Source organism: Solanum verrucosum, unplaced genomic scaffold, assembly GCF_900185275.1.
Source record: "Solanum verrucosum unplaced genomic scaffold, falcon-dt-bn FXZP01000297.1, whole genome shotgun sequence".
Taxonomy (NCBI): domain Eukaryota; kingdom Viridiplantae; phylum Streptophyta; class Magnoliopsida; order Solanales; family Solanaceae; genus Solanum; species Solanum verrucosum.
In genome coordinates this window covers 999,514-1,012,961 of record NW_026020215.1, presented here as the reverse complement: position 1 = coordinate 1,012,961, position 13,448 = coordinate 999,514, and the positions used below count along the sequence as shown (strand labels likewise).

The 13,448-nt window shown below is 34.6% G+C and overlaps 2 protein-coding genes across 7 annotated transcripts in view; both read right to left on the bottom strand.

The window, feature by feature from the left end:
* Window positions 1–13,448, bottom strand: part of LOC125830655 (peptidyl-prolyl cis-trans isomerase FKBP15-1-like) — a 1,183,135-nt gene that overhangs the window by 682,262 nt on the left and 487,425 nt on the right. The window lies entirely within an intron of this gene.
* LOC125830665 (uncharacterized) lies at window positions 4,551–6,067 on the bottom strand. The gene is made up of 4 exons (XM_049509847.1): window positions 5,929–6,067; window positions 5,205–5,485; window positions 5,043–5,103; window positions 4,551–4,948 (listed from the first exon to the last, which is right to left on the bottom strand). Exons 1-4 carry the CDS (start codon window positions 6,065–6,067, stop codon window positions 4,551–4,553), a joined length of 879 nt encoding a protein of 292 aa, XP_049365804.1.

Here is a 13,448-nt window from a genome sequence, read left to right as displayed (position 1 = left end):
CAGGCATCCTAATGTAAGCTTTGTTTTGGCAGCAATGAACGGGTGTTCAACCCTTCTGAAAAGTTTAGAACTTTAGTTTATATTTCAGAATAACATTCACAATAATCCGTATTCATAGGGACTCATAAACTGTGTCACTAATAAAGCACATATTTCACGTAACTTTGCATAAATAGGCTTGAAGCTTGAAGGGGATATGGGATGGTTCTGATAGCAAAAAAGAGAGAGAAGAAACATAGAACCTTACCTGAATATATACTAGCGAGGTGGAGGTATGAGCAAAAAGATCAGCGACAAGTCCCACAACTACTGCATAGGAGAATCGTGAGAGCTAAACAGATGGGAAAGATGGGTATCTTTTGTTTTGGATGAGAAATAATAAGAGTAGATGTTGGGTTGTTTTGAAATTAGAGTGCAAAAAAAAGTAATGAATCATTTATATATTTGACTCATCTAATGACTTTTCTTTTTGTTCCCCTAAAATTTATTTCTTATCAACTTTATTCACTTGATTATATATTTTATATATATAAAGAAAATTATATTTTTGCCTGATCTGTTATTTTTTTTCCGTCCGAGTTGAATTCGAGTTTGGAATCCATCGATTTAAAGATCCAACTCCTGCACCTCGTTTACTGCCGTGAAACAGATGATCTTCGTCCCTTTCCGTTTATTTCTATTATTGTCTCTGTGAAAGAGTTATGTCTATTGTAAGAATAAATCATGTAATTAGTGGAGTTGTACGCATATGTTTTCTTCCAAATATTTAGTAATTGTTGCGTAAGATTGTCAAGTAGTCGTGGTTTGATCTCATTCTTGTCATAAAAATACTTCTTTGTAGTTGAATACGAGGAATTTGAAGTTTAGCTTGTGCCAAAAATACATGTATTATGATTTAGTTAATTTTAGTTGGTTCAAAAGTCTTAATCGCTAAATGAGTATTTTGTTTGGTGCTTGCATAATGAAACCACATCCAATGATCCATTCGAGTAGAACGTATGTCGACATGTAGGAGGGAAGACAAGAGAAGTAACATAAGGAAACATACAAAGTTCACTTTTTGATAGATTTAATTGAGAGTGGATTGAAGTTGATCGTAAGTCTCAATAACAAATATAGTAGTGAAACTACATTCAATAAGTCACTCCTCGCGTGTTTCTACCACAAAAAGTTAGTGTAACACTCCAAATATTGACATTTATCTTAGGGAGTATACATATCATTGGACAAAATTCCCTTTTTCAAAACTCGACCCGACTTCAGCTATTCATGCCCAGAATGGCGCCTTGCGTCCATATCGTGTGAAAATACCTCCTCTCACAAAATATATTTTAAAATTATTTTGTACACCTTTTGTCTTACGTGGAACACTCCCTGACTCCACTTAGTAGAGGCACGTGAATGATAAAATACAAAAAGAAAGTTTTTTTAACAGCTTGAATTGCTAATTGAAAATTCCCCAAACCAAACATTATGGAATTATAGTACCGAAAAAGAATAGAGGAACATTGTACCATACCATTTTAATTTGGTATGATATTGATATAGGAATTTAATTTGGATCAATGTGGCGTGTAAATATTACAATATATTATTTTAAACTTCTATAAAGTAATTCTTTATAAAGAATTGTTTTTATTATAATGGCAAGATAGTTAAATTTATTTTTAAAATGTTAATATTTTTTTTAAAAAAAAAAAACATGTGGAATGTCAAATATCGTACTAATTGGAATATATTTTAAGATATTCCAATCACGCCAATAATGAGGGATGATCACGCACTGGAATTCCACAGATTTCAACTATAAAATTATTTTACATCTTAAGAAGAAAACACAACTTAACACTCCTCCACTTCTCAACCTTTCCACTTCCCAAGTTTTTGGGATTACCGCCCCAACTCTTCAAATTTCTTTTTTGATTCCACCAAAACAGACTTCCCAAGTTTTTGGGATTACCGCCCCAACTCTTAAAATTTCTTTTTTGATTCCGCCAAAACAGAACCATCGATCTTTGGGATAAAAAATGCAAAAAAAGAACTGCGTTTTGGCGCTTAATTTCTGAAAATTTTGGCTCCAAAATTGAATTTAGAAGAATGTATATATATACATATGTGACAAATGAAAAGAAAACTCCTGACTGAAGTTAGATTTCTGAGCTTGAAGAAACATACCAGGTATGAATGATTCCTCTGAAAAAACAGAGAACAAGAAGACTGAAATTCAAAGTAAATTGTTCGTGTGAATCACTTAAACTTGTCACAAAAGAGCTACTAGACATACATGAAATTATGCTCTGCAACTTTGTATTGATTGAAAATAGGATCAATGTAGTACAGTTCATTGTTTCTTCAAAACCATAGAAGCAAATTACAAACATACACTATAGAGTTCATTGAATCGTGTTAGTTGTTTCAAACTATTTTCCAATTAAGTTTTTACCATGATTTAACTATTGTGTTAGTTGTTTTAAATTCGTGTTTGAAAAGGATAGACTCCCATAGAGTTCCGAATAGAGGATGAGCACCTAATGGTGATTTTTATCTTTCCCTTACCATATTTTCCCATAAGAATGAACAGAGTACGTAACATTAGTTATGTATGCCATGTTATATATATATATATATATATATATGTTTATTTGATTTCAAATAAAATTAGTGTCGATTTAGTTTTCTTATAGCTATTCTATTATCGATTACTTGGTTTTGTTGTGAGTCTTAGTTTAGAGGGAATGGTCTGTTTTAAGCCTGAAAATAGTGGAAGAACATTCGTTCTTCCCTTTGATTTTTCAGCACTATATTTCTTTGTAACGATTTAAGCTCAATGAAATCAGTTGATGTGCTGTAAGATTTTGTATTTTGTTATGTCGATTAGTTGTTAAATTCTATGTTGCTCACGTTTCTTTGTGCATCTAAGCAATCACTAGTTTAGTTCTACATGATCACTTCTTAGTTTTTTTATTTCAGATTTTAGAGGTCTGCAATAAACTTGATTCAATGTAGTTATTCTTTTGTAGAGTATAAGATTTTAATTTTACAAAGAACTCTTTGGACAATCTTCAAAGTCATTACATATAGAGTAGCTCTTGAGAAAAGTTGAACTATCAATTCTCTCCATCCTTTTGTTTCTCCACCCTTTTGTTTCTCCATCTCCATTGATCTGCCTCATGAATTTCTCAGCCAATATCTCATATATTTCCATTAGATTCTCGTCGTAACAAAGCACCTTGCCAGCCTCAATACTTGAACGTTGTCGAATTTGCATTCTTGGAAAGACTCAAAACACTTACTGGACAAACTGTTTTGCAGGGATATAAGCAACGTCATGGCTCCAGGAGGACGTGTCTATAAGAAAAAAACACTTACTGGGCAAACTGTTTCATCTGCTCAATCTGCCAATGAGTCAAATAAATGTACTCCTGCTACTGCGACAGGTAATACAAATTCTTGTATAAATCAACACATAGCTATTAGTTACTTTTCAGCTTTGAAGCCAAAACTTAAACAACTAAAGCTTTTAGTTATGTAAAACTTTAATCATAATATTCTTAATTGAATCTGGAAATACTAAAATGTATACACAAGTATATTACAATTAAGATATTATTTCAAGCTAACCTTTTCTTAATTAGATGATACGGCAAGATTTAAGAGGGGTCGAGGAAAAACAAGGGGAAAAGGTCTTGAAAAACTGAAAAGGGCTTTGGGGAAAAAGATGGTGATAGAGATCCCAGCTGGAAAAGGGAGACCTGTTAAGGCGGTTCAATCAGCAAAACTCTCAAATGAATTGGGGATAATTGCACGAAATTTTCTTGCGCTTCCAAATAAGTGGAAGGAACTCACTGTAGAGGAAAAAGATGCTGCGCTTATTAGATGTCATGTAAGATTTCTATTTTTGTTATTTTTCTTAAATTGTAATAAGTAAGTGTTTCATCTTCTTATATGTTATAAGGATTTTGATTTTTATGTGTGTTTTGTTTAAAACCTCTTTTTAGGAGAAGTTTGAAATTAACTTAGACGAGCATTACGTCAAAGATTGTTGTGAGGATATTCTCAAAAATAGAAGTCGGCAGTGGCGCTATAAATTGAAAAAGATGTTTGAAAGTGCACTCAACGAAGAAGTTGCTCGTAAAATTGAAGTGCCAGAACTAACCCCGGAAAATTGGAATAGGCCTTGTGATATGTGGTCGAATCCAGAGCATAAGGTGATCTATATTCAAATATATATATATATATATATATATATACACACACACACTTTATTTGTTTAAGTGTTATTTGATCTACTTATATTTCTATTTTCATGGTAGAAACGATGTCAAGTAAACAAGGTCAATCGATCTAAACTTAAATATAGCCATTTTATGGGGTCAAAAGCATTTGTAGCTGCTCGTGCTGAAATGGTAAGTTAAACAATACTAGCTCTTTGGAACACTTCCTGTGTGATTTGTTTGATGATAACATGTTGTGATCACGAAGAATGTTGAAAGATTCTGTTGTTCCTTTGCTTCTCCCTTTGCAATGTTGCTGACCCCACTGCACTTCCTCTATCCACCCTTGATTCGATCTTGTAATGCCCTGCCATTGTAATAAATAACGCCATATATTACCAGCAACTGGACAGTTATGTCCACTACTGGTAGACTAGTTGCTGCAGAACCTAGCAATTGTTTATAAAACTTTGTAATTTCCCCTTCAACCTGGCTTCCAGATGACAATACTATGCCTTCAAGACTCATCAATTGTGTTATTTGCTTCTGACTTTGCCTAGACTTTAGACATGCATGAAAATACAAGGTGTTAGCATCCCCCAATTTCAACCATTGCACTCTAGACTTTTGCATCAAGATGCTCTCTTCAATATTTATCCACCTCTCAAGTTCCACTTTGCATTGTTTTTCATCCATTGCTTGCCTACTAGCTGCTAGGGGATCACTCATGAGGCCTTGCACATTGATTAGTTGTTTTCATTTCCGATTTACCCTCTCAGTCACCCCCTTAAACTCCTTAGTATTTAATTTCTGAATCAACACCTTTACCTTCTTCAAGTTCTGCCATACACCTCTCATTGTAGGATATGTCATACCCCTCCATCCCTTCCTCACAACACCAATGAAATCAGGGTGCTCAGCAGCTATGTGATTAAAAAATTTGAAAGATTTTTGCCCACTATTCTATCGATCCCCTAAGGGAAAGCTCACAGCACAATGATCTGAAAACAGTGGCTCCATGATGAGTCCTTGAATGTGCTCCCATTTATGTACCCAAGTAGCATTTGTTAGGATCCAATCTATTTTTCTATGAATGTGCCCATTAGTCCAAGTATATCTCCTACCCAAACACCTCATTCCAATCATGCTAGCTGTCTCCATAAACTTTTTGAAGTCCTGCACCTCCCCATCCATCACAGCATTGCCACCAAATCTGTCATCCCCATGTAGAATAGAATTGAAATCACCCATGCTTACTAGAGGCTCTGTAACTGCATTTGTAACTTGCGTAAAGCCAGTCCATAAATGTTTCCTATCAGCAATGGTATGCATACCATACACTCCTGTACTGTTAGATAGAACCCTGAGCTTTGAGTCGTGACATACCCATAATGAATTGCTTGTGAACTACATCCACTCTAAACTTCACTTTATTTGGATCCCATAGAATCCATATCCTTCCTCTAGGATCAGTACTATAATTATCCACCCATTCTCACTTTCCAACATTTTCTGAATTATCTTGCCTGCCTTTCCCTCCTTTATTTTATGCTCCAGCACTACTAGAATAGCTGCTTTATTCCTTCTGCAAAAATTCCTAAACTCAACCTGCTTGTGCACTTTATTTAACCCCCTCACATTCCATGCAATGCACTTCATGTAGGATGGTTATATGTTATGCCCTCAACCAGTCTGTTGAGTTCATCCTCTTGACCTGCCTTATTCCTCCCCACTTGGCCATAATATTGTAGTGTTTCAAAACCATTAGAAGTACCCACTTCCTGCAGATTTTGTTGAGCCACTTTCTTAGCAGATTTCCCTACAGGATTAGACCACTGTTGCTCTTCCTGCATTTTTTCCTTTCCTTTCTCTCCCTCCCCCACTAATTGAGTTTTATATCTTCATTTATTATTAATCAATGGATTAGTATTGGGGTCCAACAACATCCTTGTCCAAGCCACCAATAAAATTTTCGAATTCCTTCCTCTTAAGTCTTTCTTTAGCAACTTCATGATGTTCTGCATCCTCAGCTGCATCGACCATTTCAGCATGCTCATGCTCATGCTCCTCCCCTGATGCATGCTCATTCATGAACATCTCTCATTGTTGTTTGTACGCCCATGCTTACTACAATAAGTTTTTAAATTTATTTTGTAGGGTGACACAACATCTGAAGGGGTCGAACCTGATAGAATTGAGTTCTACAAAAATACACATTACTCAAATGAAAAAGGCTGGGCATCTGAAGAAGCTGAGACTAACTATGTGAGAAGCAAATATTCTAGTCGCATTCAAAATGATTTATTTGTTATTATAATAAGTTTAAATAATTTGAATTATATGTTTTCTAGAACAACATGATTGATTTGAAAGCTCTATATACTTCGGGAGAGTCTTCCATGACTATTGATGAAATTGTGGATGCTATACTCGGCAAAAAGTCGGGGTACATAAAAGGTCTCGGTTATGGTCCAAAACCTAATACTAATCGAGCAACACAAAGGAGAACAGCAGAGTTAGAAGACTCCCTTCGAAAGACGAAGGAGGAAGTTGCTAGTGTCCAACTTGGTTTGCAGAAACGATTGGATGCAGCTGAAGTTGTTGTAGAAAATCAGCAGTCTCAGATAAAAACATTAACTTCACAATTAGATACTCTATCGGCACGTCAAGATGATATTATGAAACAGCTGCAACATTTCATGAGCTTATCCCGATCAAGGTTAGAATTTAGTTTTGTCGTATCTTGGTCTTATTCTTGGCATTTTCCTTTTGTCGAACTGGAATACACCTTTAACTTCATTAAAATATGTTAAAGGACTGGTAGCAGATGCTTTATCCATGAAATGAGTCCTATTTATAGATTTTTAGCACCTAACTTTGTTTCCTTTTCATGAGTTAGTGACGATCACTGATTCTTATCAAGTTATCCATTAAGGTACATTTAATAACCTCATAACTTTATAGTTTGTCCGTATCATGATATCATCAAGTATGAAATAACATCTTACATTTTCTTTCTCTATTTTACATAGGTTGTGGAAGGTGGAAATCAAGATTAGGTGTGAGAGAAGTGCTTTTGCAATGATATCTCTTGAAGCTGCCTCTATATTTTTATCTTTGTTTTGTTAATGTTTAAATCTTAGTTATACATTAAAGTTGGATAAATGTTACATAATATTAGTTTTGCTTCAAGGAGTATGTAGTGAATATCATTTCGATCTCATTTTCTATTATTGTTCTTCATTAGTACTATATAACCGTGTGCAACTTATTATTATTATTATTATTATTATTATTATTATTATTATTATTATTATTATTATTATTATTATTATTATTATTATTATCTTTCTTTCTTTAGTATGTTTTTTTTTTAAAAAAATGTATATTTATTATTATGGAACAAACTAGGTTATGAATTTTAAGATATTAATGTATTATTTAAAAAATATAAATTTTCTATAAATTATCAAATTTACAAAACCTAGTTAAATACAAATGGAAAATAGTATTAGTATGAATGACTAATGACAAAACATTTTGTCCTTAAAAGCATAACTTTTAGCGACGACTCTATAATATTTTTTTAAGACGGTCATGTTTTCATCATAAAAGTGTAACATTTGGTGACAAGAATATTTTTCGTCCCAAAATAGCCTACTTATTACCTACAAATTGACTTTGTATTTTATGACAATTATGATCGTCTCTAGTTATGACATTCTATAGTGACAATTTTGTTTTGTGAGTAAAAGAAATATTTTTAGTGACGACCTAATTGTTTTCAACTACAAAATTATAAAAAAAATAAAGTTGTCACTAATTTATACATTTAGGGACAAAAAGAGAATTTGAATGTAAAGGGCAGTTTTTTGTGACGGAATAATGTTTGTTCAACGATGAAATACATTTAAATTTTAGAGACAAATAACGTCGTCACTAATTATATAATACAATAAGTGACGCATCAGTTTCGTCGGCATTAATGACCTTTTTAGTGACGAAAAGCTACCATTATCTACAAAAAAAAATATTTTCTATGATGAACAAGTTTGTCATAGATACTATACATTTGGGGACGAAAAATATTTTCGTAGTAAATGGAACTATAATTAGTGACGAATCACTAAATTGTGCATGTATACATTTGGTGACATACGATTTAGGGACGAATGCTTGACGATTTTTTTTTCATCACGGAAGTTTTTTGGTGACGAAATATGTTCTTTAGGTGACAAAATTATTCGTAACTGAAAATCAAATTTGTTGTAGTGTTATGTGATATATATGGTGTGTGTTTTAGTTATGATATTTTTTTATTGGTTACTTAATTATTTTTTTTATGTATCCATATTTTATGAAATTATATTTAATTAAATGAAATCATTTTATTTTGTAGGATTGAACTAGAGGAGTGAGCTAAAGAAAATGCAATATGCTTTGCAAATTATATGTAGATTTTAGTTAAAAGTATAGTCATTATTTTTAATACTATATTCAAAAAAAAATTAATGAATTTAAAATTTAATCAATTAGCACAAATATCAGTTCATCATCCAATACATATGCTATTAATCTTCTTTATAATAGGAGAAGGAGAAGTTAGAATATTGTTTAGTGTCTTGGAAGAATATATCCTCACTGCACATAGAATTAACTAAAATTTTATTAACATAAGTGTATATATAAAATCAAAATATTATATATGATTACACATGTTACTCAATAATAATTCATATAATTATTTTTAAATTAAAAATTATTATATTTTAAAATAGATGTGCATCGCGCGGGCACATATACTAGTATATATAATAGGAGAGGTGAGAGAGCCTACATGTCAGTGCCATAAAAAAATAGTATTTAAAAAAAAAATTACAAAATTGTATTTGAAAAATAAAAATACACGTGTATTGGTAGCTAATTATTTCAAAATTAGTGGGATCGGTTTAAATTTATGTCTTTTTAATTTTTGAATTACGGATAATTTTAAAAAAATCAATCAAATACACGTGCATTGATAATTAATTATTTTAAAATGTCTTTCCAAAACTATAACATCTCGCAAATTGAAATAACTAGGAAGAAGTTAAGAATTTGGAAATAATCATTTTTGGAAAGAATTGAAATCTGGAAAATTTGTTAAGTATGTTAATTTGAGTTTTTGATCAACTTTGAACGACCATAAATCCTATCTCAGGATGAGTTAGGTGTTGTTCTAGATATCGTAGGAAAGATCTTGGAATAATATTCCAACGCCGCCGAGTTGGCGCGATTACGAGTTCATATGAGTGAGTTATGCCCATTGGAAGTTGAGTTGTTCGAATAAGGAAAGTCCAATCCGGATTTTGGAAAGGGTAGTTTGGTCTTTTTCATACCCAGCTTAATTAATTCATTTTTTGTAATTATTTAAGGGTCTAAGCTGATAGGATTCAGTTTACGCTTTTGAAAAATAGAGTTAGGGTTTTTGGAGAAAGAATGCAAGAGGAGAAGAGAGGAGAAAAGAGCCAAGATCATCATTCGTAAGGATTTCGCTAGTGGATTTCGTCAAGGGGTGATCCCTACAAGGTATGTGAGATCACATAGTGTTGGGTTAGTTCACCCACGCACCAATCATGACTTATTTCAGCGAATTTAAGTTCTTGAAAGCTTAGAAATTGAATTCTTGATGAGTTTGTTGAAGTTCAATTGAATTCTTGATTCATTGCAATTATTGAGGAGTTGTTTGATCCGGATTCATGAAATTAGGTGTTGTTTCGAATAGATTCTTGCATATTTTGGTTATGTAGTCGAATCTAAGTGATTGGGGAAAGAACCAATTGAGTTTAGAGGGTTTAGAGTTGAAAAACGACCAAGGAAATTCGTCAAAAACTAGGAAATGGAGGTGGTGCGTCGCGCCAATTAGTGTGCCCCAAAGAGGAGTCTGAAGTTCGACCCTTGGGGCGCCGCGCCAGCCAGCGCGCTCCAAGTTAGGCTCTGAAGTTTTCCCTCTGGATCCCCACCCCTCTCAGAGCGCCAGGGACGCCAGTTCTCCCCATTCCTTCACCATCTTTCCGTACTAGTTCCTTAGCAACGTACATACGTTTTCTAGTTGATTCCAACACTCTAAGGTACGTCTAAAAATCATGAAATGATCCATAAACATGAGATCATAAACCTTGAATCCATAATCCAATTCAAGGAAAGTTAAGATCAAAGTCAAGAGAAGTAAGAGTCAAGTCAAAAAAAGTTCTTAGAGTTTTCCAAAAGTCTTTTCCAAATATTTTAACTTTGTTTCAAGACTTAAAGTTCAAGTTGAGTAGAGATTAAAGAGTAAAGGTTGAAGTTCATTTCTTCAAAAGTATATGGGGACTATGTATTCCCAAAGAGTTTAAAATGTTTTCACATTTAGATAAGAAAGGAAACTTCGATTTCCAAAGAGCCTTTTAGTTAGTTTTCAGTAAAGAGTAAACAATTTCACAATTAAGCAAGAGGGAAAACTTTGATTTCCAAGGTAGCCTTAGAGCTATGTTTTTGAGCAATTATCTCAAATCACAGAAAGAAGTATGTTTTTAAACATAAGAACTAGTATCATATTTTGGGAGTAGTATTGAACACCGATATGGGGGAGAGTTCAGACAAATCACAGCCCCCATAAACCATGTAGCCATTATGGCTAGAAAAGGGTCATACTTTTTTGATGATTCCTTTAGTTATTTTTAGCATAGACTAGTGGATCCACTTAATAGTTTAGGTTCTATACCCTCGGCAAGGTATAGGCAGTCCTGGCAGCGTGAGGCAAAATGATGTATCATCACAATAGCTCTTACGGGATGGCTGTTGGTTAGAGAAACTCCCACATAAGTAATTGTATTCTTATATACACATTTTATTTGTAGTTTTACATACATTTCAAAGTTATATTGTCTTTTTGCATACATACAGAGTCGACATCCATGTTTTAAACAATTTTTCTTTATATTGCACTTGTTTTAAACTTCTTTATAATGAAATGAGTTCAGTTATGTTGAGTTGAGTTGAGCCAGGTAAGTTCTTCAGTTCTTTTCAAGCTTATATCTTGTTTTAGAATTTCCTTCGCATACCCGTACATTCAATTTACTGATGCAATTTGGCCTGCATCTTGTTATGATGCAAACACAGGTAACCAGGATTAACATCCAGCGCATCATTGATCCAGTTGAGCACTCAGAGTCTGGTGGTGAGCCTTCTTGCTTTCCGGAGGATCCCTTTTATTGATTTTAGTAGCTTTAGTTCATGAGGATGTCGTGGGTCTTGTCCCGACATCCATCACAATTGTTTTAGAGGCTTCATAGACAGTCAGATGTTAAATATATAGTCTTTTCATGGTCATTATATTATGTTGAGACTTGAGTTTGCCTTAATGGCCAGTTGAATGTTCCTTTATAACATTCCAGTTTAATACATCGATTTATTTTTGTTGTGTTAAGTCTTCCACTGAGTAAGTAATCCAGGCCAAGGGTTTGCTTGGGGCCAGCAATAGTTCTCAAATGCTAGTCCCGTCCAGAGTGTAGGCTCGGGGCGTGACAAACTATGTATCAGAGCACAGAGTTCAAGAGTCCTAGGGAGTCTATGAAGCCGTGTCTGTAGAATCCTAGTTATCGATGTGAAGCACGCCACATCTATAATTAGGTGGTTGAAACAATTAGGAAAGTGGTTGATATTTCGAGGATCCGCGAGTTCTTAAGGATGAATCCTCCAAGCTTCACAGGTTTTAGTGTGTTACTGAGGATCCAGAGAATTTTGTTGAAGAACCCCAGAAAGTTTTCAAAATCATACATGTTGTTGATGCTGAGAGGGTGGAACTAGTTGCATACCAAATGAAGGGTGCCACTAGAATTTGGTTCGATCAATGGAAGAAGAACCGAGCTTGGCATGCACCACCTGCAAGTTGGGATTGTTTTGAGGAGGTCTTCTTGGGGCGTTTCTTCCCCTGAGAACTGAAAGAGGCTAAGGTACGAGAGTTCCTCACACTTAAGCAGGATTCCTTGAGCGTTCATGAGTATATTCTAAAGTTCACACAACTTTCTTGGTATTCTCTAGAGATGGTTGTCGACATGAGGAATAAAATGACTTTATTTGTTACTGGGTTGTCTCGTTTGTCGAGTAAGAAAGGTAAGGCTGCAATGCTAATAGGTGACATGTATATAGCAAGGTTGATGGTCTATGTGCAGCAGGTTGAGGAAGAGAAGCTGAGGGATAGATATGAGTTCAAAAATAAGAGAGCTAAGACAAGGAATGAGTCCGGGTAGCAGAAGAATAATGTCAACCGGTCATCCTTCCAACAGAAGCAGAAGGGACCTGTTGCATCATTTTCTAGTGCACCTGCACCTAAGAACAAAAGTAGTCAGAATTTCAGAGCCAAACCTATCTACTCTCAGGGTAGTATGGCACAAGGGGGTAGTAAGCTTCCTGGTTGCGCTAAGTGTGGTAGGAACCACTCGGGTACATGTCGTGAGGGCTCCACTGGTTGTTTCAAGTGTGGCCAGAATGGTCATTTAATGCGAAAATGTCCAAAGAACAAGCAGGGCAACGGTAATGGGGGCAATAGAGCCCAGTCTTCTTCAGTTGCTCCACCAGACAGAGATGCACCTAGAGGGGCTACTTCCAGTACTGGCAGAGGGACAAACCGTTTATATGCTATCAATAGTCTCCAAAAGAAAAAAGATTCACCAGATGTTGTCACTAGTATAATCCAAGTCTTTAACTTATTAGTTTATGCTTCGCTAGACCCAGGAGCAAGTTTATCCTCTGTAACTCCGTATGTTGCGATGAATTTTTATGTTATTCCTGAGCAACTTAGTGAACCCTTCAGCGTTTCTACACCTGTTGGTGAGTCTATTCTAGCAGAGAGAGTCTATTGTGATTGTCCCATTTCCATCAATCACATGAGTACCATGGCTGATTTAGTTAAGTTAGACATAGTAGATTTTGATGTTATTCTTGGTATGGACTGGCTTCATGCCTGTTATGCCTTAGTTGATTGTTGAACTCGAGTTGTCAAGTTCCAGTTTCCAAATGAGCCAGTCTTAGAGTGGAAAAGTAGTTCAGCAATGCCTAAGGGTCATTTTATTTCATACCTTAAGGCAAGAAAGTTAGTCTCTAAGGGGTGTGTCTATCACTTAGTCCGAGTTAATGACTCTAGTGTTGAGATACCTCTTATTCAGTCAGTTTCAGTAGTAAGTCAGTTTCAGTAGTAAGAGAGTTTCCAGAAGT